The sequence below is a fragment of the Leptinotarsa decemlineata genome, unplaced genomic scaffold (assembly GCF_025532065.1).
Source record: "Leptinotarsa decemlineata unplaced genomic scaffold, Ldec_3_MD MMD2_P_RNA_scaffold_6, whole genome shotgun sequence".
Lineage (NCBI taxonomy): Eukaryota > Metazoa > Arthropoda > Insecta > Coleoptera > Chrysomelidae > Leptinotarsa > Leptinotarsa decemlineata.
The window spans coordinates 12,734,548-12,759,873 of record NW_027412533.1 but is presented as its reverse complement, the minus strand read 5'-3'; the positions used below and the strand labels follow the sequence as shown (position 1 = coordinate 12,759,873).

Sequence of the window (25,326 nt, the reverse complement as noted above, 5' to 3'; positions counted from 1 at the left end):
GAAACAGTTTTCAGGTAATAGTCTGGCAACTGTTCTGGAATCTTCCAACTTGAAATGTGGAGCATCTATGAACGTATTTAGATGTTTCAGGTTCAAAATGAATCTGTAATCACCATTCGGCTTTTGTCATTTCCTGTTTAGTTTTGAAGGATTCATTGAAATATTTTCCAAATTAATATTCATCTATCTTGGATGACTCAATAACCTTCTTGCATTCGGAATTGACGAAAGGCAAGATGTGATAACGCCTATGCATGGATAGGGTGTTATGCGCGTTTGCTAGAATCTGAGACGCGTCTGCTAACTTGGTTAATGATTCAGATGAGTCTTCAGGGGACTTGGGCAACATCTGATTCATCATAGAGCCAATGGCAGATAAGGCATGTTCTATTTGTTGTTGTATGCTTGTCATAACCCTATCATGAATGACAGCCGCGTCTGTGAGGCACGCTTTAATTTAGCCATTCACCTCTGGAGGGTGGAGAGCCTTACAGTTTTTGGGAATTGGGTATTTGGACATAATTTCTCTCCTTGTATCTTTGGAGAGGCCTTGTTGGAGGTACGCCGCCCATCGAAGAGTAATTTCTGTATGTAACTCTTCGCCCTCAATAGTATCTGTCAAGGGTTTAACTCCTAATGCATCGAAAGCTGATTTTGATTGTGCATTGTCATGATTATCAGAATAATTGACTTGAACCGCTTCGGCAGGTGAGTCTTGAGCAACGGAAGGCATGGTTTGTATTGCAAGGGGGTCAAGTTGGGCCTCCTTTTCCCTGTTCTAGCAGTCAATGAACTCTACCTCCTCATCTGAATCCGCATCAGGTGGATCTATAAATTCGAGCTGAGTTAGTTTCATCTTGAATTGGTGGTAACGCCTGTTACCCCTACTCCTCTGGTGATCGCTCGATACCATCAGAGCAAAGTTTTGATACAAACTGACGAAATACTTGGTGATAACGCTTGTCATCTCATTCTCTTCAGGTGATCGCTCGATACCATCAGAGTTAAAAATTGAGGTAAGCACCATTCGGCTTTGTTGTGGGCTAAAACACAATATAACCATATTAAGTTCTAACGTACCCGAATGTTGTGAGGTTTCCGAGCTATCAGAAGTCGATTCTGCTTCTAATATCTTTTTCCGGAGTTTGTCTAATTCTTGTCGCAACTTCATGAAACGCCTCTTCCCGTGTTTATCTTTGAGTTGTCCTTTTGGCATGGTATCTGCTTTTAAGAGTGGTCACCGATAGGTACGAAAACGGAATGAGTATTCTTTATCAGCGGTATTCAGTGGCGATTTAGCTCGAGATTTTTTGTGATTTTTTTATGATCTGCTATGAAAACGTACCGTTGGGTGTGAGATACGGAACTACAGTGTATGTAATTATGTCGGAAGACAAGCGAAGGAAAATTCACATAAACAATGATTTTGACGTACTATCTTTGTGTACCTATTATTTTCCTTCTATTCCTGGCAATAATTAACCCTACTGATTTCTTTGCTCTCTTCTTTTCTCCGCTACTGATAAAAATAGCCAATACACCCTTTATGTATTCATCCATATTATCAATTTTTATAATTTCAATTGTTAATTGGTAATTCACGAATCGATTACTGATAAGTTATACATCAATCTCACAGGAAATGGCTCAAATTCCACAAAACAAATTATTTCCATACACCTTTATTGAAACGTAAATAACAAGTTCATCAAAGTTCATTGATATGAAAAAAGTTTTCATAATGTACACTTTTTGTGAATAGAAGCATTGTCTGGCATGCATCTAATAAGTCAGTAATAATAAAAAATGGAATTGAACTAGCGGGTAACAGAAATAGGTATATGCCTACAATTTTTTTGTTATAGTTTTACATCAGCGTCTGACTTCGAGTAATAATAATATCCTTTGATAAAATCCTCACAAAAAAGTATATTCACAACTATCGATTTTGATTTTGGAGTAGGCATATATCTAAAGACGACAAAAATGATGCCTTAACCGAATTAACTACGTAAAACAACACTAACGCAATAGCAACATTTCTTCATTTATGAGGCCACTTGAATTATTTTCTCGTATGATAGTATGGATTTTGCGATTAAGTCCTAAGATATTAATTTGAATTAAGGTGGAGTGGGGTAAGTGCAGATTGGTTTTTATAAAGTTAGACTTTAAACCTATAAATTTCCAATGTGTAACAGGAATACGTTAAATCGCTGGTGAACAAAGCATTATGTAAGTATTGTTTCGAAAAATTTGTTATCACTGTCACCGTTTTTATTTTTATACTCACATAATAACAGAAAATTTTACTACATGTCAATAATCCGCACTTCCCGTTCAAAACGGGGCAAGAGCGTACATGCCAGTTGAAAGCATAATGAAACCTTATTTAAACCTCTACGGGGCAAGAGCGTAATTCATAACAAATTTATATTCAACTGCTTTTCGCCGCATTCAGTTATCTTGCTTGGTTTCAGAGTTGTTTTCTTTGGAAAATACAGACATCTTTTGGTGAAATTTTCAGCAAGGGTTTGGTTGATTGAAATGTTTGCGTATTGTGGAATATTTAAGCAAGATCTTTTGTACTCGTAAATAAACTATTATGCAGTAAGTATAAGGAGAAAAATAAACTGAGTATGTACTCATACTGCCACTGGTCCCAAATATTTTTGCCATTGAAAATTATTTCATCCAGGTTCCAGATTCTACTAGGTTAGTTCGTTCACTTTCTAACTCTAACTCCTTGATTGTATTTTCCAACAATGTGAAGTATGTCTCAATAATTATGAATGGATTACAATTTCTTTTGCGGGCTACCTCCACGCTTTGTAACTTTTTTATCGACGAATTATTTCTTTTGGCGAACCCAAGAAACCAACACCGGGGGTTCGTCCTTGAAAGGAGTCTTAATCTTGTTTGACTGAACGAACTGTCCAACAAACTGAAGTACTTTCTTTCTGGACAAACCAAATCCATATTTCTCCAACTTCAGAAGACCCTCAGCAAGTCGTTTTTCGTCTTGGATTTCAATAATGCCAAAGAATTTTGGCATTATTTTGTTTAATGGTATACCATATTGCTTGCTAGATTTATAAGCATTAATACGTCCGCCTTTAATCTCCCCAATAGCTTCTTCTAGCGATTCTCTCGAATAATCACCCCTGTAGGTTTTTCTAACATAATTGCCGACCAAGGCAACCATAGAATAAAAACATTAAAAAATCACAAAAAATCAAAATAATGTTAATAAACAAAAAAAATCCAAATGAAGTTCCTATAAATAAATTAATAAGTGTAAAACCATAATGAATACAACTAGAAAAGAAGCTGGGGCAAGAGCAGACCGATATGCAGTTTCCTCGCCACGTTGGTCTGCCCAAGCCCCAGATGGTAATATTAACGGGGCAAGAGCAGAGTAATGATTTTTGAGTAGATTTATGAAAAAAGCTAAATATTTCCATATCTAAAATAGAATTCAAACTATATTCTCATGAAGGTACTTACCAAAATTTACAGCCTTCAACATAATATTGTCCATTAGGTAATAAAATAACTGAAACAGCACGCACAACTTGATTATTTACTTGAATAAAACTGGCCGATACTTGATGAAAATCCATATTGAAAAACTAATTAATACAGTTTATTATATGATTTTCCCTATAAAGGGTTTAACAAAAACCGCGACTCGTGTTTTGCTATACAATAGTTATAAAATACAAAGCAGTTTATGCTTGAGGAAGCCAGTTTTAGAGTTTGGAATTAGTTTTCTTCATCTCCTGAAGACACCAACTTGGTTGACGAAACGCACGTCGAGTAGAGTATTGCGGTTCTGGTGATTGGAAAAAGTGTTTATTTTGGAAGAACTATGTTAATTCTAAGAATTGATGTTTTCAATTTTTAGATTTGTGACTGTTGAGCCTCACCCTTCAATTCAAAAGTGTTTTGGTCAAATCTATAAAAAGATAAAATAAATTTCGAGGTAGATTTCTAATAAAACAATAATAAATAATAATAATAAATGGTCTTTATTTTACGTGGCGGAGTTTAGCAAAGCGCTATTCTTTCACTCAACCACGTTTAAGAAAAAAAGAAACATTACAAAAAATATATGGCAACTTGAGGACAATAGTAAGATTAAATTCAAATATTTATGTTTGGATCACTGTTGGCTGAGAAATTCAGTTTTAAGTTTACTTTTGAATAGCGGTTGTGAAGAATTTTTCAAAGATTCACTGAATGAATTATACATTGTTACATCAAGATACGTGAAGGATCGTTCATAGATAGTGCTGTTATGATTCGGAATGTCAAAATTATTCTTAAATCTAAGGTTTCTTGAGTGTATCTGATGTCTGATGTCTGGGAAGGAGTTTATTTACCAAATAAGTGGGTTGTTGTGTTTTTATCAGTTTGTGAATGAAACAAGCGAAATGCAATTCTCTTCTGTTTTGTATTTTCAACCAATTAAGTTAATTGATGGAAGGGGTCACATGATCTCTGTAGTTCAAGCTGAATATTAGTCTAATGCAGGCGTTCTGTACTTTCTGAATTCTTGCAGAAGTTATGGAATCGATACAAGGGCCATAGACGACATCGCAATAATTAAACATAGATAGAATCAGTACGTCTGAAAGAGTAATTTTGAGAGACCTACTAAGATAGTGTCTGTTTGAATACAGATGTTTCAGAGTAGGTACCGTACGACCTTTGAATGAGAGTATTGACTTGATGAACAAATCTGAGGTTGTATTTTATATGAAGTCCTAAACATTTTATTTTGTCAGTCAATTCCACAGAATGTCCATCAATATACAAATCGATATTATCTATGGCCCTTCCACGATATTTGGCTTTTCCAAAAACTATTAAAGATGATTTACTAGGATTAAGGTTTAGGCAGTGTTGCTGCGAAATCTAAACAAAATTTTTTATATCATTATTGAAAGATGTTTTGTCATCAATAAGCTGATTTACTTTATCGGAGTAGTACAAGTTAGTGTCGTCTGCATATGTATGAATGTTGAAGTCAGATGTGTAGATAATAAGAGTAACGGGGCGAGAATTGAACCTTACGGGGCTCCATGACATACACTCATATCATCAGACTGACTACCCTTTATCACAACACGTTGCTTTCTATTTTTTTTAAATGAACTAATAAAGTCACATGCCTCCTTACTGAAACCAAAAAAACCAAGTTTAGCGCACATCAGATCGTGATTCATGGTGTCGAAAGCCCTACTGTAATCGAGAGACAAGAAAAGAGTGACCTCTTCATTATCGGTGGCTGAAAAAATATCGTCGGTCATTTTCAAAAGATCACTAGATGTACTGTGATTTTTCCGAAAACGAGATTGGTGTTCAGGCAGGATGTTATTATCAGAGACATTAGAGTATATCTGACTATAGGCTGCCTTTTCTACAGTTTTTGATATTGTACTATATTTATGGGTCTCAAATCATTTGGTGTCAAAGGTTTAGAAATTTTGTTTGTAGGAAAAATAGTAGATTGTTTTCATAGTTCCGGGAAGATACTGGTTTCAAAGCATTTGTTGACTAAATATGTTAGAACTGGAGTTAAGTAAGGGACACATATTTTGATCATTTTGGTAGATATCTTATCTGATCCGGTAGCATTCGTTTTTATGGAGTTGACTATCATGTTAATATCATCCATATTGATTTGATGGAATTCAAAAGTTAAATTTTCTTGAAATTGCGTTGTTTTGTAGAAGTTAAGAAGAGTATCCGGAGGTTCAGTCGCAATTTGAGTGACCGAAGTAATAAAGTGATTATTTATTTCATTAGGATTAGAAAGATGTTCAGGAATATCTTTCCTGTCTTTACGATTGACAATGTCAAATAAGTGTAATGTGTCCCATAGATGTTTGGCGTTTTGTTGATTTTTAATGAAATTCAAGTTGGCTTTTTTTTCTTTCCGTATAGCAGCTGTCACCATGGTTCTCAAATCCTTATAGGTGTTCCAATTATCACTCGTTTTGTACCGTTTATATTTCGCGAAAGCTGAATCTTTTATCTTAATCATGATATTCAAAAAGTCAGTCAACCAGGGAGCTTTGGGTTTGCTTATTCTCGTCCTTATTATGGGGGCATGAACATCGAATACGCAAAGTAAATAATCGTTGAAAGTTTTTACAATTTCATCTACATTTTCTAAAAGATATATATCATGCCATGGCATTTTCATGAGATCATTTAGAAAGTTATTATAGTTGAAATATTTATAATTTCTGAAAGTACGGTAAGTATGTTTCATTTTCATCGATTGAAAAATTAACTCACAGAATACTAAACTATGATCGGAAATTATATCTGAATTTATTGTCTGCGCGCTTGAAATATTTTCCGTATTGGATACAGCAATAAAATCAATCAGGGACGCACTTGAATTTGTTACTCTAGTGGGTTCGTCATTTACTATTGTGAAACCGTAAGCTTCCAAAAAATCTATAAATTTGCGAGTGTTATTATTAGAGTTATTTAAAATATTCAAATTAATATCTCCTACAAGAATCAGTTCGTCTACAGTATGTAGTATTTGAGGGATTGTATTTTCAAGCGAAGTAATGAATTCATTCACATTAGTGTGAGGGAGTCTATATATTGCAACAACTCCTATATTTTTATCATTCAGTTGAAAACTTACCCGCAATTGTTCGAAAGATGTGTTAGAATCGTCAATGCATAATTTTTTCAATTCAATTTTGGATTTATAGTATACAGCTATTCCTCCTCCTCTTTCGTATCATTCCGTAACCCTGTACATCAACAATGTGCTGTGAAATATTTGGCGAAAGCCATGTTTCGGTTATAACTATCAAATCAAAATTGTATTGACGTATTATCTCTTTCAAATGGTCGAACCCAGCAAACAGCGATCTAACATTCAGAGTTGCGATTTTGAGATTCATAACTAAGAGTACCACGAACAAAAAACAGAGAGAAAAAAAAATGCTACCTAGGTAATTAAAATCAAATCAGTGGAACTAAAGATACATAGAATCCTAAATTTATATGAATGTTCATGATAGTGTAAAAATAAACACAAATTTTTTATTGACACTTGAAATATAAAAAGCATTCTAACCATTATTAAAAGAAAAAAAATCATATGAGTTGAATGTATCAGCATATCGAAGGACATTAAATTATATTCCAAGTTGATGAACTAATAATAAATTAATGAATATTATCTGGTGGAGAAAAAAAAAGAGAGTTCAAATATTGCACCAACAATTACTAAAAAAAATAAGTTTTCTTGTTCATCCGAGTGGAGAGCTTCTTCCATCAGTTTACATGAATCGTTGAAACTCGGTTTCACTATATTATTGTTTATCTTGAAATTACGTTGTGCTTCCAGCAGTCTGGGGTTCGTAGAAGCACCAGTAATGTTGAACTAGTTTTATAACTCTGACTAATTGAACTTCACAGAAATAAAAGTTATTCAGACCTCACTATGTGCTTTATTCAAATAGAAAGCTGGTCACAAACTAATTGTGTCCAATAACAATTCATGTGCTTATATAGACACACTATGACATTGGTAAAGGTAAAAAGATAATTTACGGGAAAAGGTCTTACTATGCAAGATAATTCCCGGGTAGAATTCATAATCATCAAAAGATAAGTCTTAAAATGCTTATGATATGTTATAGGTTGTAAACATCAAACAATGGTTGTAAACAATTAAGAGATAAAGTTCGGCAAGAATGCAATGTCAGCAATTACCGATTTTTATCTATAAATAAACAGTGTTATGATTTGTGGTAATATTTTGGTGACCCACCATGTTTCATTTATTATCATAGGTGTCTGCGCACTTGCTCGGCCCATCTGTCGGGTCAGCAGTCAGTCATCAGTTGACATACGTAGCATTAACATCCATTGTCTCAAGCTATACATTTTTCAATATTATATACTTCGAACAGTATTCATCATTTTATTTGTGGTTCAATTAATCACATGCATGCAATCATAATAATAGTTATGAAAATCAACAATCACAATCATTCCACAACTTCAAACATGGTCCTTCGATAGCCAAATATCATTAAAACGGTTGAGAATCAGCATCGATAACATACAACAAGTACCAACAAATCATCGATCAAAATATTAATTCAATCAAGAAATCATCGCAAATCAGACGTTACAAGCCGTCGATTCCAGGCACTTTCAAAAAAAGGTTGCAATCGAGTATTGGACAAAGAAGTCAACAAATACAAAAACAATTCCTAAGTCGAGATAAGTTTTTCTACATCCGACGAATAAAAAGAGATCCTAATTTCCACAATCCGTAAGTCAGTTTATGTTCCCTTTTTGCATTTATTTACCGTCAATATTTGTGTAGGGGATTGGTGGACTTATGTTTTTACCTTTCAATTTGCAAATTATTTAAATTCATTTAACACAAATAAAATGGACGAACAATTAAAATCATTAGTGGCTCGCCGTGGCCAACTAAAAGGCCAGGCCACTAGATTTGCTAATTATTTGCTTGATTCTGGGTTACAGCATGATCGCTGGGAACTACAGGAAAGAGTAGCTAAACTTAAAGAAAATTGGTATGAATTTGAAAGAACACAATCAGCCATTGAATTATTAGATGATTCTGAAGCACAGCTGGTGGAGAGGGAAGCATATGAAAAAAAATATTATGAAATGATTTCCAAATCAGAAAATATTTTAACACGTTATGTTAGTGGCACCTCTTCTCCTGCAGCATCGAATCCTCTTAATGAGTTCCATTTGAAATTACCTTTAATAAATTTACCTGAATTTAATGGATCATATGATACATGGTTGCAATTTTATGAAACATTCAAGGGTCTTGTTCATGAAAATTCTGTTTTGAGTAACATTCAAAAATATTATTATTTGCAGTCTTGTTTGAAGGGTCATGCTAGGCAGGCTGTGCACTCCTTAGAAATTTCAGAAAGTAACTATGATATCGCGTGGAACCTCTTAAAAGAACGATTTGAAAACAAAAGGGTAATCATTCACAATCATGTAAAAAATATTTTTGATTTTCCAAATATACAAAGGGAGTCACATATTTCTTTGAGAAAATTATTAGATAACATGTTAAAACACACTAGGGCATTGAAAAGTCTTGGTGAGCCAGTGGACAGTTGGGACACTTTGTTCATTCACATCATTACAACCAAACTTGACTCTCAAACGCAGAGAGATTGGGAATCCTCAATCGACAAAAACACGAATCCTACATTCAAGGCATTAGAATCATTTATTATTAAAAAATGTCAATTGCTCGAAAAACTCGACAGTAAATCTATTCAAAAACCTAAAATGAATGAAAAGTCATTAACTCATATCACAGTCAATGAAAAAACTTGCATTTTTTGCAAAAAACAGCACTTAATATATCAATGTTATAAATTAATGTCTTTATCAATTAAACAAAGATACATAGAACTTAAAAAACTAAAGATTTGTACGAGTTGTTTACGGACAGGACATTCCGTAGAAGTTTGCAGGTCAGCTCATAGTTGTAAAAAATGTAAAAGGAGACATAATTCTATTTTGCATGATGACTCATTCGTTAATACAACAAATAACATTAATAGAAGTCATTCGAACACATCAAACAGTCAAATTGAACAAAACAATTTTGTTGAATCAAGTGAACCCAGCATCTCTAGTGACATAACAAATGCGGCACCTATTCAAACATTGACATCTCATTTTTCTCAAGGGAACCAAAATCAGGTGATTCTGTCGACAGCAATTATTTATATTCTTGATTCTAATAAAAATCCAATTAAATGTAGAGCCCTGCTAGATTCTGCTTCTCAAAGCAATTTCATTTCACTAGAAGTATTCAAGAAACTCAATCTACCTGGTACTAATGTAAACTTACCTGTATGTGGTATCAGTCAGTCAACAATTAATATATCATCTCAATGCAATATTCAAATTCGCTCAAAAGATGGACAATTTTCTAACAATCTTCAATTTCTTATTATAAAACAAATTACATCAAATATTCCGCAATTTTCATTTGATCCCTCGTGTCTAGATATACCCGATGAAATAGAATTAGCAGACCCAGAATATAACATTTCACAAAAAATCGAAGTATTACTTGGTGCATCAATATTTTTTGATCTCATAGTCAAGGGTCAAATTAAACTAGGGCGAAATAAACCCATTCTCCAGAGAACTCGATTGGGTTGGATAATTTCAGGATCTTTACAAATTAAGAACCCAGAAGCTCATCCAAGTTGCATGTTATTAGTAAACAATTTACTCAACGAGCAACTTGAAAAATTCTGGAGCATTGAAAATGTCACCCAAACGAAAACTCAATTCTCTGATGAAGAACTGGAATGCGAAAGTCATTTCCGCCAGAATTATTTTAGAGATCATGAAGGCAGGTTTGTAGTCAAACTTCCTTTGAAAGAGTCGTACAAGAACTTAGGAGAATCATTGAATGCTGCTATTAGTAGATTAGAGTCTGTAGAAAGAAAGCTTTCTAAAGACATTAATCTTCGTAATCAATATGAGGAATTTTTAAATGAATATGAGCAACTGGGACATATGTCCAAAATTGACATCTCTCTCGATGACCCCAATGACATAAAATTTTATTTGCCTCATCATTCCGTCATCAAGGAAAACAGTTCTACAACTCGTCTACGCGTGGTTTTTGATGGATCATCAAAAACTTCAACAAATCTATCGTTGAATGACGTGTTGAGGGTTGGACCAACAATTCAAAATGATTTGGTTTGCGTTTTGCTGCGCATGCGTATCCCCAGATTTGTTGCAACAGCAGATATATCCAAAATGTATAGAATGGTGAAAGTTCATCCTGAGAATAGAAACTTGCAAAGAATCGTTTGGAGGAGTAATCCATCTAAAGCTATTGAACATTTTCAACTCAACACTGTTACATATGGTACATCAAGTGCTAGCTTTTTAGCTACTCGTTCTCTGCATCAAGTGGGTTTGGACTGCCAAGCTGAATTTCCTAATATCAGTGACATTATCATAAACAATTTCTATGTTGATGATGTTATATTTGGTTCAGATACATTGTCTGACTTAATTCAGTTAAAATATGAACTTAGCAATATTTTGCAGCAAGCAGGCTTTTTATTAAGAAAATGGGTTTCTAATGATCATAGAATTTTTGAAAATAAAACGGATCAATGTTCTTCTACCATTTTTGAAATAAGGGATAGTAAAGAAAGAAAAACTTTGGGTATTACCTGGAACTCACAACAGGACCGTTTTGAATATTCTGTCATTCTCAATTCACAGTGTAACCCCACCAAACGAACAATCTTATCAGCCATATCTCAAATATTTGATCCTTTAGGCCTAATCAGCCCAGTAGTAGTCAATGCAAAAATCATTTTAAAAAAACTCTGGCAAGCTCAATGTGATTGGGACGCTCCAATTCCTCAAAATATTTTAAAAAGGTGGAAAATTTTTATTGAATCAATCCCTGCTATAAATTCTTTAGTCATTCCTCGGCACATTGCTATCAACAATGCGAAGTCATTCCATTTACATGGATTTTACGACGCATCAGAAGCTGCTTATGGTGCTGCTGTTTACCTTGTTTCACAAAATCAAAATGATGAAATCCTATCAAGTTTAGTTTGCTCTAAATCACGTGTAGCACCTGTTAAAGTAATACAGCTTCCGCGGCTGGAACTATGCGGTGCTTTGTTACTTGCTCAATTATTGCAAAAGGTTAAGGATTCTTTGCACATTAACATAACCAGCAATTATTGTTGGACAGACTCTGAAATAGTTTTAGCATGGCTTCGTGCTGAACCGTACAAGTGGAAGACTTTTGTTGCCAATAGAGTCGCAGACATCCAGTCATTAACTGAAGGTTATGAGTGGAGACATGTGAGTTCAGCACAAAATCCCGCAGATATTGTTTCCAGGGGTTTAAATCCTGAAAACTTATCAATCTGCACCCTTTGGTGGAACGGCCCCCCTTGGCTAACTTATGATTCAGATTTATGGCCAACTAATCATGAGACCATAATGTCTGAAGTGCCGGAAGCAAGAAAGGAAAAAATGGTTTTATCTTTTAATTCCTCTTTGAATTTTGATATTTTCTCAAAGTATTCATCATTCAATAAACTCCTACATGTAACTGCATATATTTTTAGATTTTATCACAACATAAAATTTAGGAATAAGAAACTAACTGGGTTAATTTCTCATGAAGAAATAGATAATGCAATTTTAAAATTGTGTCGTTTAATTCAAGCACAAGAATTTTCAAATGAACTTACATGCCTTAATAAATCCAAGATTATATCAAAGCAAAGTAAATTAGTTTCTCTTTCCCCTTTCATCGATTCACAAGGTCTAATTCGTGTCGGTGGTCGGTTGAGGAAATCTCCGTTAGGTTTTGATCAAAAACACCAAATCGTACTTCCATCCAAACATGCATTCACACGTTTACTTATAAAACATACACATAACAAAAACTTACATGCAGGCACACAATTCATTATTTCTCAAATTCGTGAAAAATTTTGGCCATTAAATGCAAGAAATACTGTACGTAGCGTATTACGCAATTGCTTAACGTGTTTTCGAGCCAAACCAACTGATCATTTTCGTCTAATGGGTGAACTGCCTGAAATGCGTGTTACCCCTACAAGACCCTTCACGTATTGTGGGGTTGATTAAGCAGGCCCTTACCTACTAAAGGATGGAAAATCCAGATGTAGAACTCTCATAAAAACTTATTTATGTATTTTTATTTGTTTAGCCACAAAGGCTGTTCACGTAGAATTAGTAACAGAACTCACAACAGAATCATTCATGTCAGCCTTCAGAAGATTCGTTTCACGCAGAGGTCTCTGTAGTCATATCTACAGTGATAACGCTACTAATTTCATTGGGGCAAACAATGAATTAGAAAAAATTCACAAATTAGTAATTGATACAATCAAAAATGAACAATGTCAATCATATTTCTCTGAAAATCGCATCACTTGGCACTTTATACCCGCAAAATCTCCACATCACGGAGGTATTTGGGAAGCTGCTATTAAATCTTTTAAGTACTATCTCAAGCGCATTTTAGGGGATGCAAAATTGAATTTTGAAGATATGTCCACTGTCCTTATACAGATAGAGGCAATTTTAAACTCGCGTCCTCTGATTCCTCTGTCCAATGATCCTAATGATTACCAATCTCTTACACCTGGACATTTTCTAATTGGTGATTCCCTGCTGAGTATACCACAGTCAAATGTCATTGACATCCCGTTCAATCGTTTGAAACATTTCCAACGACTACAACAAATGGTACAGCAATTTTGGAAATGGTGGAGTAGAGACTACCTCCACAGCCTGCAACAACGTTCCAAATGGCAGCAAGATTCCACCAGGTCAATACAATTAGATGCGTTAGTTCTCCTCAAGGATGATAGCCTCCCCCCATCGAGCTGGCGTACTGGGCGCATTGAAGCTGTCTATCCTGGGCAAGATGGAATAGTGCGCGTAGTGACTGTGCGCACGACTAGTGGTAATTTCAAACGCGCAATAAATAAAATTTGTTTCTTACCTGATGAACCATATTGAGCAGTGTGATGAACTGCATGTTAGATATAATTATTATGACATTATTATATTGGAATCGTTTTTCTTTTTTTTTTTGTTTTTTGAAATCAATATTTCAAGGCGGCCGGCTATGTTATGATTTGTGGTAATATTTTGGTGACCCACCATGTTTCATTTATTATCATAGGTGTCTGCGCACTTGCTCGGCCCATCTGTCGGGTCAGCAGTCAGTCATCAGTTGACATACGTAGCATTAACATCCATTGTCTCAAGCTATACATTTTTCAATATTATATACTTCGAACAGTATTCATCATTTTATTTGTGGTTCAATTAATCACATGCATGCAATCATAATAATAATTATGAAAATCAACAATCACAGTCATTCCACAACTTCAAACAAACAGGTTAGTCCAGGGTTGGCTCGGGAATAATGTAACTCCTCCCGCCTAAAAGGGAAGCCTAGGGCAGATTGGGCTGACTAGGCTGGGTCTGCTGGTTGGTCAGCTCGAAGTCATCAAGTGGAGGAATGGATGTAGTAGCATGTTACCCCAAAGTATGTAGCTATGCAGAGTGCCAGGCAAATGAGGATAATGGTCCATATGGGTATGGAATAGGCTGCTACAGGCTCGGCTGGCAGGAAAACTTCATGGTGGGTGTTCATTTTCGCTGTGAGATGTTGGATCTCTTCTAAATTCATCTTGGTAAGCTTGATTGGTACAGGTCTAGTGTACAATCGGGAAATATTTAATGATGGAAGCTGGATGACTTTCATCGGTGTCAGCTCATCATTTCCATGAGAAAATTTCTCATTGCCAATGAGAAAATAACAGTTTTCTGGGATTGTAATGAGGTAACTCCCAGGTTTGACTTCATGATGGTTTTCGACAGAGCAACTTTCAGTTATAATGGCATTGCTAGGTGTCGAGAATAAGACGTTCCATGGTGTGACTTGGTTTGCAATGGCTTTTTCCAAGTGGACATTCAATGTAGTACAGTTGGCGGCTTCATTCTTCAGAATGACCATGACAATACAATCTTCTTCGGATTGGAGGTTATTGTTGCAATAACACAAATCTTCAATCTCTGGGCAAGGTTCATCGTGATATTGGTAAAGTTCACTACTCTCATTCAAGGTAAGGAAAGGTTTCTGAGGTGAAATCATTTTATTTAGAAGTGGTATAGGATAAAGGAAATACGTTTGGAATACAATGGGCATCAAAATAGGAAAGTGTATGAGAAATATTATCCTCTCACTAGTGAAAAGTAATTGTATTCCTAAGAATGCATAGTAGCTATGTTGATTTTTGAATGTAGCTATTTGATCAGTAGAATATATCATATTCAATTTTTGTATCATAATACGTAAGTTTGTTAATGAAAGAAATGTAGGATGTATTCGATGAAAATTTGCAAATGTAATTGCGTTTACAATTTGATTTAAATGACTTTGTAAGTTGATAAGGGAATCGATTATCAGATGTAAAATATTTATTTCATTGATTTCCTCTTGAAATTTATCAATAAGGTTCATAGTTATGATTATATTTGATTTTATCTGGTGTAAAGTACGATTTGTTTGTGTCATAAATTCTTTTGCAATAGATATCTGATTATTTATTGCGTCTTTAAGTAGGTGATTGTTTGTTTCTATATGATTTAGGATCATATCAATTCTTTTACCGTCTTCATCATCAAGGGTTCCAAATAACCATTTGGATATTTTTCCACCAATATTTATCAGTCCGCGTTTGCTAACAATGTGTGGAATTATTGTCTGTAAAAGATGGTCAATTTGTTTAGATAAAGTAAAGGCTTGGCGTAAAAGTAAGTCTGACTGATTACTTATGCCTTTCTTATTAGCAATGAAACTCAGTTGGATATCGATATGATGTTTCATTTCAAAGAATTCAGTAATAATCAAATAACTGACAAATGTATGCTTGCTCACAATGATTTTTGTTTTTCCTACATTAATAGGTACGATTGGGTTATTAAGTTTCTGAATGGATCCATTAATAGGGTGAATGATTAAAAGGATCGACAGTATGAACATTAAGTCCATCTGAAAATATATGAAGAAATAAGCATATTAGTGAATTTCACTAGTTCGGACTTTCATTGTCTATTATATAAAATGATTTGAAATCCCTGAAACAAGTAAAAAAGAATAATTAAAAAAAGAATAGTTGAAAATAACAATTATATTAAGCAACAATAAACCTGAAATGAAATGATAGTAAAATAACCTACAAGTAAAAATATAATAATTGAATAAATAAAAATTAAAGGAATGACCAACTCCCGCCAAATCGGTCATCTCTCACGGAATCAGTGAAGCGGAAAATGGAAAGTAGAGAAAGTGAAAGTATTTCAACAACCTATAAAATAGTCATCTCTCGGAGGAATCAGTCCAGTCATCACCCGAAGACGATTGTAGATACCAACAATCGAAACGTCGTGAACTAACGTGACTTGGAATCTCTACACTTTTTTATTTTTTTTTTTATTATTTTTTTTTTTTTGCATTCCTTTAATTTTTATTTATTCAATTATTATATTTTTACTTGTAGGTTATTTTACTATCATTTCATTTCAGGTTTATTGTTGCTTAATATAATTGTTATTTTCAACTATTCTTTTTTTAATTATTCTTTTTTACTTGTTTCAGGGATTTCAAATCATTTTATATAATAGACAATGGAAGTCCGAACTAGTGAAATTCATCACGAAACATTGTCAATCACCTTCAAACAAAAGCATATTAGTATTGTTTGCGTTTCTTCAAGTTGTGTTTAGAATATTTAGATGTTTCAGTTTTAACTTTATTTTTCGTTTGAGCAACTGGCTCAATTTTAGTGAACTTGGGTGCGAGTTTATCTCTAGTTTCTTCTTTGAGATATATTTGATCTTGATGTGTTATTGTCATAGGTTTTTTGCGATCAGCATTAATTCTTTTTAATTGATCAGTTTTCTTTTCTTCCAAATTTGTATTCATTTTGTCATAAAACTTCTTTAAGTCTTGAACATATTTCGTCACAATATCTTTATCAGTTATATCGAAAGGGTCTTTTGAATTGAAGTGTCCAGTTACGACTTCAAAAGGAGTATATTCGGTGGATGAATGAACCGAATTATTATAATATAATACTGAATATCGTATTAAATTATTCAAGGATTCTGTTGGGTATTGTCTTGTTTTTATTCTTACTTGTTCAAGAAATGTTGAATGAAATCTTTCAATGTAGCTGTTAGAATTAGGATTTCCTGGAGTTGTTACATGAATTTGTATCTTATGTAGCCTACAAAAATCTTGAAAGTTATTGTTATTAAATTCGCTGCCACCATCACACACAATTGTATGAGGTATCCCGTAATGTGAAATAAAAATCAGTATTCCATCAAGAATGTTTATAGAATTTGCTCCCATTATTGGATATACTTGGGCAAATTTAGAAAACGTGTCAATAATGGTTAAACATTTTTCTTTTGCTATCGACAATGTATCGATATGAACTCTTTCAAAAGGTCTGGTACCTACAGGAATAGGTTGAAATTGAAATTCATTAGGTTTTCTTTCATATTTGGATCTTTGGCAAATATTGCAGTTGTTGATATAATTTGTTATATCCTTGACAATGTTTGGCCAATAATAATTTTTTCTAATTGATTCAATGGTTGTAGTAATTCCTCTATGACCTGTTTTATGAACATGGTGATAGTTTATTTTCTCTTGTTCATTTTGTAAAGTTACATCCTTCACTTTTGTTGAACAAATAATCAATTTGGAATGCAAGTTAATGATTTTATTTTGAATTATTTTCAGGAAATATTTTTCATGTTCTTTGTCGGGAAAGTATAAATGATAAGTTGTATCATTATTCAGTTCTGCTATAAAATTTTCTAAGTCTTCTTCTATATTTTTCTTTCTCAAATTAATAAAATATCTATTATTGTCAAAGACTTTTTCTCTAATACAAAGAGGTACTGGTGAGGCTTCTGATATCTTTATTATGACTTGATGTTTGTAAAAGTTCAAAGGTTTCTCTGCATAGGGAAAAGTCAGTAAGGGAGTTTCATCAGCTGAATGTGCTGTTGTAGTATGATTCTCAGGGACATCATTCAAAAATTCATTAATGATATCATCTATATCTCCGACTTCATTTATGATAGAAATATCATCTTGTGGATTCCTAGATAAGGCATCCGCGACAACATTGTCTTTACCTTTTATATATTCGATTTCATAGTTATATTCGGATAATAATAATTTCCATCTCACTAAGAATTAGGTTCTTTTAGATTATCTAACCATTTAAGAGGTTTGTGATCTGATCGTATTTTAAAGAATCTTCCGAATAAATAAGGTCTAAAGTATTTCACAGACCAAATAATTGCTAATAATTCTTTTTCGATAACAGAATAATTTATTTCATTTGGATTGAGAGTGCGGCTTGCATAACATACAGGTTTTCCGTCTTGAGAAAGTATTGCTCCTATTGCATACTTACTTGCGTCTGTTGTTAAAGTGAACACTTTTGAAAAGTCAGGATGGATTAAAATAGTTTCATTACACAAAATTTGTCTGCATAGATCAAAAGCTTCAATGAATTTTTTTGTATGTTCCACTCTTTTACCTTTCTTAAGACAAAGAGTAAGTGGTTTTGTTATTTTGGCTAGGTTGTCAATGAATTTTCTATAAAATCCAATGAGTCCTAAAAAGCTTTTAATGTCTTTATGTGTTTTTGGAATAGGAAATTTTAAAATTGCATCAATTTTCTTTGGGTTTGGCTTTATTCCTTCTGTTGTTACAACATGTCCTAAAAATTCAACTTCTCGTTTCAAAAATTCACTTTTATCTAATTGAACTTTTAAATTATATTCTTGAAATTTCTTGAAAACTTCTCTGAGATTTATTATATGTTCCTCTAGATTTGATGAGAAAATAATAACATCATCCATGTATACAAGACAAATTTTATTAATTTGATTTTTCAAAACTTCATTAATCATTCGTTGAAATGTTGATGGCGCGTTTTTTAAGCCAAAGGGCATTCTCATGAATTCAAAATGTCCTAAATCTGTTGAAAAAGCTGTTTTTTCAATGCTATCTTCATGCATTTTTATTTGATGGAAACCACTAGCTAAGTCTAGTGTGGTAAAGTATTGGGCTCTACCTAATTTTTCCAATAAGTCATCAATATTTGGTATGGGGAATCGATCTTGAATGGTTTTATTATTCGATTTTCTATAATCTACAACAATTCTCCATTTTTTTATTCCGCTTGCATCTGATTTCTTTGGTACTATCCATATGGGACTAGACCAAGGGCTTACGCTGTCTTTTATTACGCCATCTTCTAACATTTTAGAAATTTGATTTTGTACTTCTTCCTTATGAACTTGCTTTGTTTGTGTGATTGCAGATAGAGGTTCATCAGGGTATTGAAATATTGTATAAAATTGTTTGCATAATTTAATCAAATTAGATTTTTCTTCTTCGTTTAAATGGTCGATTCTTAGGAGATTTTCAATTTCTTGTTGGTTTATGTAAGGATGAAAATTTCTTATTTCAGCCTGACATATTTCAAATTTATCAATTGGAAAAACTTGTAAAGGGCATCTGAGTTTGACATATCGCACTAGTATTTCTAAAATGCCACAACTCAAAAATCGGTATATTTGAGTTGAGACTATGAAAAAATTGGTAAATATTTCTGTATCAAGTTGTATTAACTGTATCGAGTTGTATTAACATCCAAACTGTATCAACTTGATATAGTTCAGATGATACTGTATCAACTTGATACAGTTTATATGATCGATAAAGAAATATTTATCGATTTTTTTCATATTGATTTTTGAGTTGTGTCCCTTTAGAAATACTAGTGCGATATGTGTCCTCAATATTTACATTATGAATTTCAACTAAAGTATGTCCGTTTTCTACTGTTGCAATACCTTCGGGTATAAAACAGTGAGAATTTATTTCTTTTCTTGGAATATAATAAGTTCCATCTGTCAAAGCATTATCATTTACTGTTATTGTATAACCGTTATAGTCTGAAGGTGAACACTGATATACTGGAATAGCTATATCATTCCGATATAGGTATCCTTCTTGCAAATTCCAATTGAAACCCATATTACGAAGGTCTCTGAAGCTTATCAAGCCATCAAAAAATGGATGAAAATCAAATAATGTAAAAATAATTCTTTCATTTGTGCAAAATTCTGCAAAGGCTGGAATATGAGCTTCGTATTTCGTTATTTGTTGTCCACAAGAGGTTTTTATAACAGTTAGTTTCATAACAATAAATTCTGGAAAGTAAGTTTTAGCTACTACTGGATTAATTAAAGAAATATGACTGCCAGAGTCAATTAATAAGTTTAGAGGTTTTGGAAATCCTAAAATTTTAATATATGGTAATTTTCTTTGTTCCATATTATTAATTTCTGAGTTTTTTCCGTTCCAGAGGCTAGTAAAATAAAATTTTCATTTTGTTTTTTGACATGAAATTCGGGATCTTCATTATTTATTATTAAGCCTTCATTTTCAAATTCTTCATTTATTTCTTGTTGATACTCTGTTTGATACTCTATTTCTGATTCAAAATCATTATTTGGTTGTTCAAAATAAAAATATTCTTCAGAAGGATGAGGTAATAAAGCCCCATTACGATGTAATTCTTCTACACGAAAATTAGGTTTGGATTGTGGTTGAAAGAAATTCTGTTGTGTATTTAAATGTCTGGTGGAAGTAGACATTGGTGTTGGTTTATTATTCACTTGTTGATTTTTTGGTTTCCAAACGTTTACATTGGAAGGTTTACCAAATACTTTTTGGTTTGAAAAATATTTTTGAGGCACTTGTCGAGGTGTCAGTTGAATTGGTTGACTTGGGAAATATTGTCTTTGGATATTACCAAATTGTTGTTGGTTATAATTTCGGAATTGTGGTGTTTGAAAATTATTTGATGCAGAAAAAGTTGGTTGAATAATCTTTTTCTGTAAATAATTGGGTTGTGGTTGATATGATTTTTCCATTGGTGGTTTCAAATTCGGATTTGGTAGTGAGTGTGTATATGACTGTGTATAATTCTTCCTTCCTTCATTTACCAAGGATAAAAAATTCTCTTCCTCGATAAATTGTTTCATAGCTTCCTCTAAGCAATTAGGATTTTTCAAACGAACAATAGTTTGAATGTTTGATGGAAGATATTTCAAAAATGTGATCAACACTAGCTTTTCGATGTTGTCAATCTGTGCAACCTTTGCGTCTCTAGTCATGTTTAAGTCATTATTGATAGAAGAAAAAATTAAACTTCTCACATATTGGCAACGAACACCAAAACTGTAAGGATTTTCTTTAAGTTGTGGTCTCAAACTTTGTAATTCTTGTAATAGACAATTAAAAGATCGTTGATCAGAGAATGAGATTTTCAAAATCTCTTTCACTTCGTTCCATGTGTTTAATTCAATACGGCTGGCTATCAGTGTGAGAGCTTTTCCTTTAAGTTTACTCAATATAGCTCTAAATATTAATTTTTTTATAAACTGAGGTTCATTGTTGTATTGTTGAAATGTTTCATCACATACAGCAATAAAGTTATTTAGTTCACACGGATCTCCGTTAAATGTAGGAATAATATCCAAAAATAGTCTAAATTGTTGATAATTTGGTTCAGCCATGATATTATTATCAGAGTTCAAGCTCAAAGACGACAAACTTTCACTCAAATTAGCTAAGTCTGAATTTGAATTATTTCGTAATGTTCTTATTTGTTGTCTAGCGTCAGTATTTATTTTTCTCAACTCCAAAATATCTCGAAACATAAAAATAATAATAATATGAGAGAATAATTATTTCACTTCACTATAATACTAAGGATATATAAATAAATAAGGATATATGGTATAAATGCAAAAAAAAAGGTTCGAAGGAATTGTTTGAGAGTCTTACCCTTGCTTCTGGGTCTCTTCTTTTGTTTCTGTTTGTCTTTCTTTTCTTTGTTCTGGTAACCGGTCCAGGAATATTCGGTCCCTAGATGGTTGTCAGCTTCTTCTCGAATATTCGGTCCAAGAATCAGCCCCGTGCAACGCAAGAGAATATCCAGTCCTCTTCCCGATACACTGTGGTTTGGTCTTGTAGCTCCTGTCGAAGATTTGGTAATCACCAGGCAGTAAATTGCTTGTTGTCTGTACAGGTATCCTACCGACTGCGCCAATTACATTGTGCTTCCAGCAGTCTGGGGTTCGTAGAAGCACCAGTAATGTTGAACTAGTTTTATAACTCTGACTAATTGAACTTCACACAAATAAAAGTTATTCAGACCTCACTATGTGCTTTATTCAAATAGAAAGCTGGTCACAAACTAATTATGTCCAATAACAATTCATGTGCTTATATAGACACACTATGACATTGGTAAAGGTAAAAAGATAATTTACGGGAAAAGGTCTTACTATGCAAGATAATTCCCGGGTAGAATTCATAATCATCAAAAGATAAGTCTTGGTTAAAATGCTTATGATATGTTATAGGTTGTAAACATCAAACAATGGTTGTGAACAATTAAGAGATAAAGTTCGGGAAGAATGCAATGTCAGCAATTACCGGTTTTTATCTATAAATAAACAGGTTAGTCCAGGGTTGGCTCGGGAATAATGTAACTTTGATACGAAGCTTTCCGTCAATGGTCCATACATTTTTATATCCATATTTTATTTCCAGCCAGTATTGCGGTTTTATGACAGAAAGGAGTCAAATCTTCTCTAATAGTAATTTTGGAGCCTTTGAGTGTATTCTTCATTTTGAATACTGCTTGCCAAATTTGGTATGTGGCAAACTTCACCAACACAACCTTATCAGATATTTTGAATGTGCTTTCAATATCAGAGGTTGTAGAGTTTTTTATTTTAAGTTTATTAGTCAAAAACTCATGAAGCGTTTCTTCCAAATTCTGTTCAGGCCTGAGATTAAGACCATATATTCGAAGGTTACATCTTCTGGGGTATTGTTCGAGAAAATCAACCCTTTGATCTATTTTTAGAATTTTATTAGAGTTGATTTTTATACGTTTGTCAGTGCTATTGAGTGTTTCTTGTAATTGTGCAAAGTTTGTATCAATAGTGCTAGTGAGATTGAGAGTTATTTGTTGAATAATCAGATTGACATTTGCATCTGTCATGGATTCCACTTTCTTGGAACTGAGATTGCGGCATCGACTCGGAGCTCGACATCTCTCCTGCGAACTGATGAACTTTACTAATTAGTGAGGCACAGATGACAGCACGATAGTGACAAATTCCTGAGCGATCCAATGAGTGATTCGGTTTGCGCACAGATATTTGTTAGATTGCAGCTCCAGCCATACAAAAGAAGAAATTGTTTCCAGTGGCGGAAGTAATTTTCAGGGAACATTTCAAAATTGTACATTTATTATTTGTAATGACGTGAATAAATAAAATATGGTTCAGTTTTCATTTCTATTTATTTTTACTTGTGAAAGGTAGAGGGAATTATAAAATCTATAATGTCCCAAGGGAGTTATGACCCTCTTTATTGATAGCGTAACTATGACGATATAAGCTTATAATATCCCGGTCAGAAATAAATATCTTTATTTACCACTTATGATACAATTTGTATATATGATACGTCAGCCAGAAATTTCACATAGATAAGTTAAAAAACTAAAATTTAAATGTTAAAATATAATATAAGAAATATAAAGCACACAGGTATATTTATGTAAAAATAAGGTACCTAAATCTAGGTCTATTAAACGCATAACTTAAAATTTCACATACACGTAAACACACACACCCATTTAAAAATATAGGTATATATTTACACACATACACATATATATCTACAAACATAAATTCACAATGAGTTGTTTGTGAGGTTGTCATTCAAGAATTCTTGATAACTATAATAGCACTTATCTATTAAAATGTTTTTTATGATTGCCTGAAATTTTATGACGCTTCTAATTCCTTTAACTACAGTTGGTAACTTGTTGAAGCAAGTAATGGCATTGTACTGAGGAGACTTCTTAAAAAGTGTCATTCTATGTTGGGGAATTCTAAGAAGGTCATCATTACGTGTATTATAGTAATGCTCGGAGGAGTTTTCTCTGAATAGGTGTAGGTTTATTCTGGCAAACATTATGGATTTGAAGATGAAAATGGTAGGAGCTGTAAGAATTTTCTTCTCTATGAAGATAGGTCGACAGCTGTCCCTGTAGCTTATGTTATAGATAAGTCTTACTATTCTTTTCTGGGCTAGAAATATTCGAGAGAAATCTTTAGCCATACCCAAGACAAGTATGTTCATGCTCATATGAGAGTAGGCCATAGCATAGTAGATGCTGAGCAGGCCGGATTCATCTAAACTTGGTTTCAGTTGCCTAAGGGCGTAGTAACCTTTATTCATTTTAGAGCAAGTGTGATCGACTTGCTTTTCCCAGTTTAAGTGAGAGTCTAGGTAGGTACCTAAGAATTTCACTTCAAAAGAGCTTTCGATATCATTTATGATCGGATTTACTGGGTTATCTCTACTAAAGTGAAACTTCAACGATACAGACTTGTTCGTGTTTAAAATAAGTTTGTTTCTTTGACACTATGCACTGAATATATCGATTATGATGTCTAATGAGTTGTTCAACATTATTTCCAGAAACAGTTATGGTAGTATCATCAACAAACATTGTTAGGTGAGCATTTACTATATTTTGGGGAAGGTCATTGATATATAAGAGGAACAGTAGTGGACCCAGTACCGAGCCCTGAGGTACGCCAAGTTCAACGTTTTTGGCTGTAGAGGATGTCCCGTTACACTTGACTATCATATTTCTCTCACTCACAAAAGATAAGACCCAATTTCTAATACTACCCGGAAGACCTATGTCTTGAAGTTTACGGCTAAGAAACTCGGGACACACCATATCAAAGGCTTTGGATAAGTCGAAAAATAAAGATAGAATACACTTGTTTTTGTTTATTTCATCATGTATGTGGCTTAGTAAGTGATACAAAGCTGTCTCGATAGATTTGTTTCTCCGAAATCCGTGTTGTGAATCAGACAGTATATTATTATATTATATATTATTATATATACATTGGCAATGGTGCCAATATGATGAATTTTCTTGTTAAAAAAAATTGGACTCTTCTGAACTATACAAGTTGTTAGTGAATAAATGCTACAAACTGCATGAAAAAATAATGACAGTTTGCTATATAACTTTTGTCAGCAAATGTTTTGTTTTCAGAAATACGGGTTGTTAAAAATTTACTATTTATGTACTACTCTGAAATCAATTAAGATATGCAAATGAAATTTGGCGGCTGTTAAGAGGTAGTTATTGCATAATTGTTGAGATGCAATTAAAAATTTCATGATCATTGACATGCATACAGGTAATGATCTCGATGTTTTTAAAGAAAAAAGTAGTACACCACTGAGGTAACTCACACAAAAAATCGTTTTCAAATTCATCGTTCAATTATGTCAAACAATCTCTCATTTTTTTTTTCGTATGGGGTGCCGTTTTTATGCAAAAAATTAAACATATCCACTTGTATTGCTCATTACTTCAATACAGTATCAAGAATTATCTGATGAAATGGCATTAAACCAGAACAATAACAGAAAATAACAATAACTAATAAATAGGCGCGAAGCTACAATAAATTTTCATAATGACCTCCCTCACATATGATACA

At 33.3% G+C, this 25,326-nt stretch overlaps 1 protein-coding gene and 1 long non-coding RNA gene across 2 annotated transcripts; one reads left to right on the top strand and one right to left on the bottom strand.

Annotated features, from left to right (window-relative positions):
* The first annotated feature begins 4,801 nt into the window (after positions 1-4,801).
* On the top strand, positions 4,802-24,587 carry LOC141480153 (uncharacterized). Its single transcript, XM_074170009.1, has 2 exons — positions 4,802-14,729; positions 24,278-24,587. Exon 1 carries the CDS (start codon positions 8,446-8,448, stop codon positions 12,709-12,711), a length of 4,266 nt encoding a protein of 1,421 aa, XP_074026110.1. The 5' UTR covers positions 4,802-8,445; the 3' UTR covers positions 12,712-14,729; positions 24,278-24,587.
* On the bottom strand, positions 13,670-21,965 carry LOC141480154 (uncharacterized). The gene is made up of 2 exons (XR_012464196.1): positions 21,557-21,965; positions 13,670-14,743 (listed from the first exon to the last, which is right to left on the bottom strand). It is a non-coding gene; the product is annotated as an uncharacterized lncRNA (long non-coding RNA).
* Positions 24,588-25,326: the final 739 nt, after the last annotated feature.

Coding starts and splice junctions, on each gene's coding strand:
- LOC141480153 (XM_074170009.1), top strand. CDS start 8,446: ATGGACGAACAATTAAAATCATTAGTGGCTCGCCGTGGCCAACTAAAA.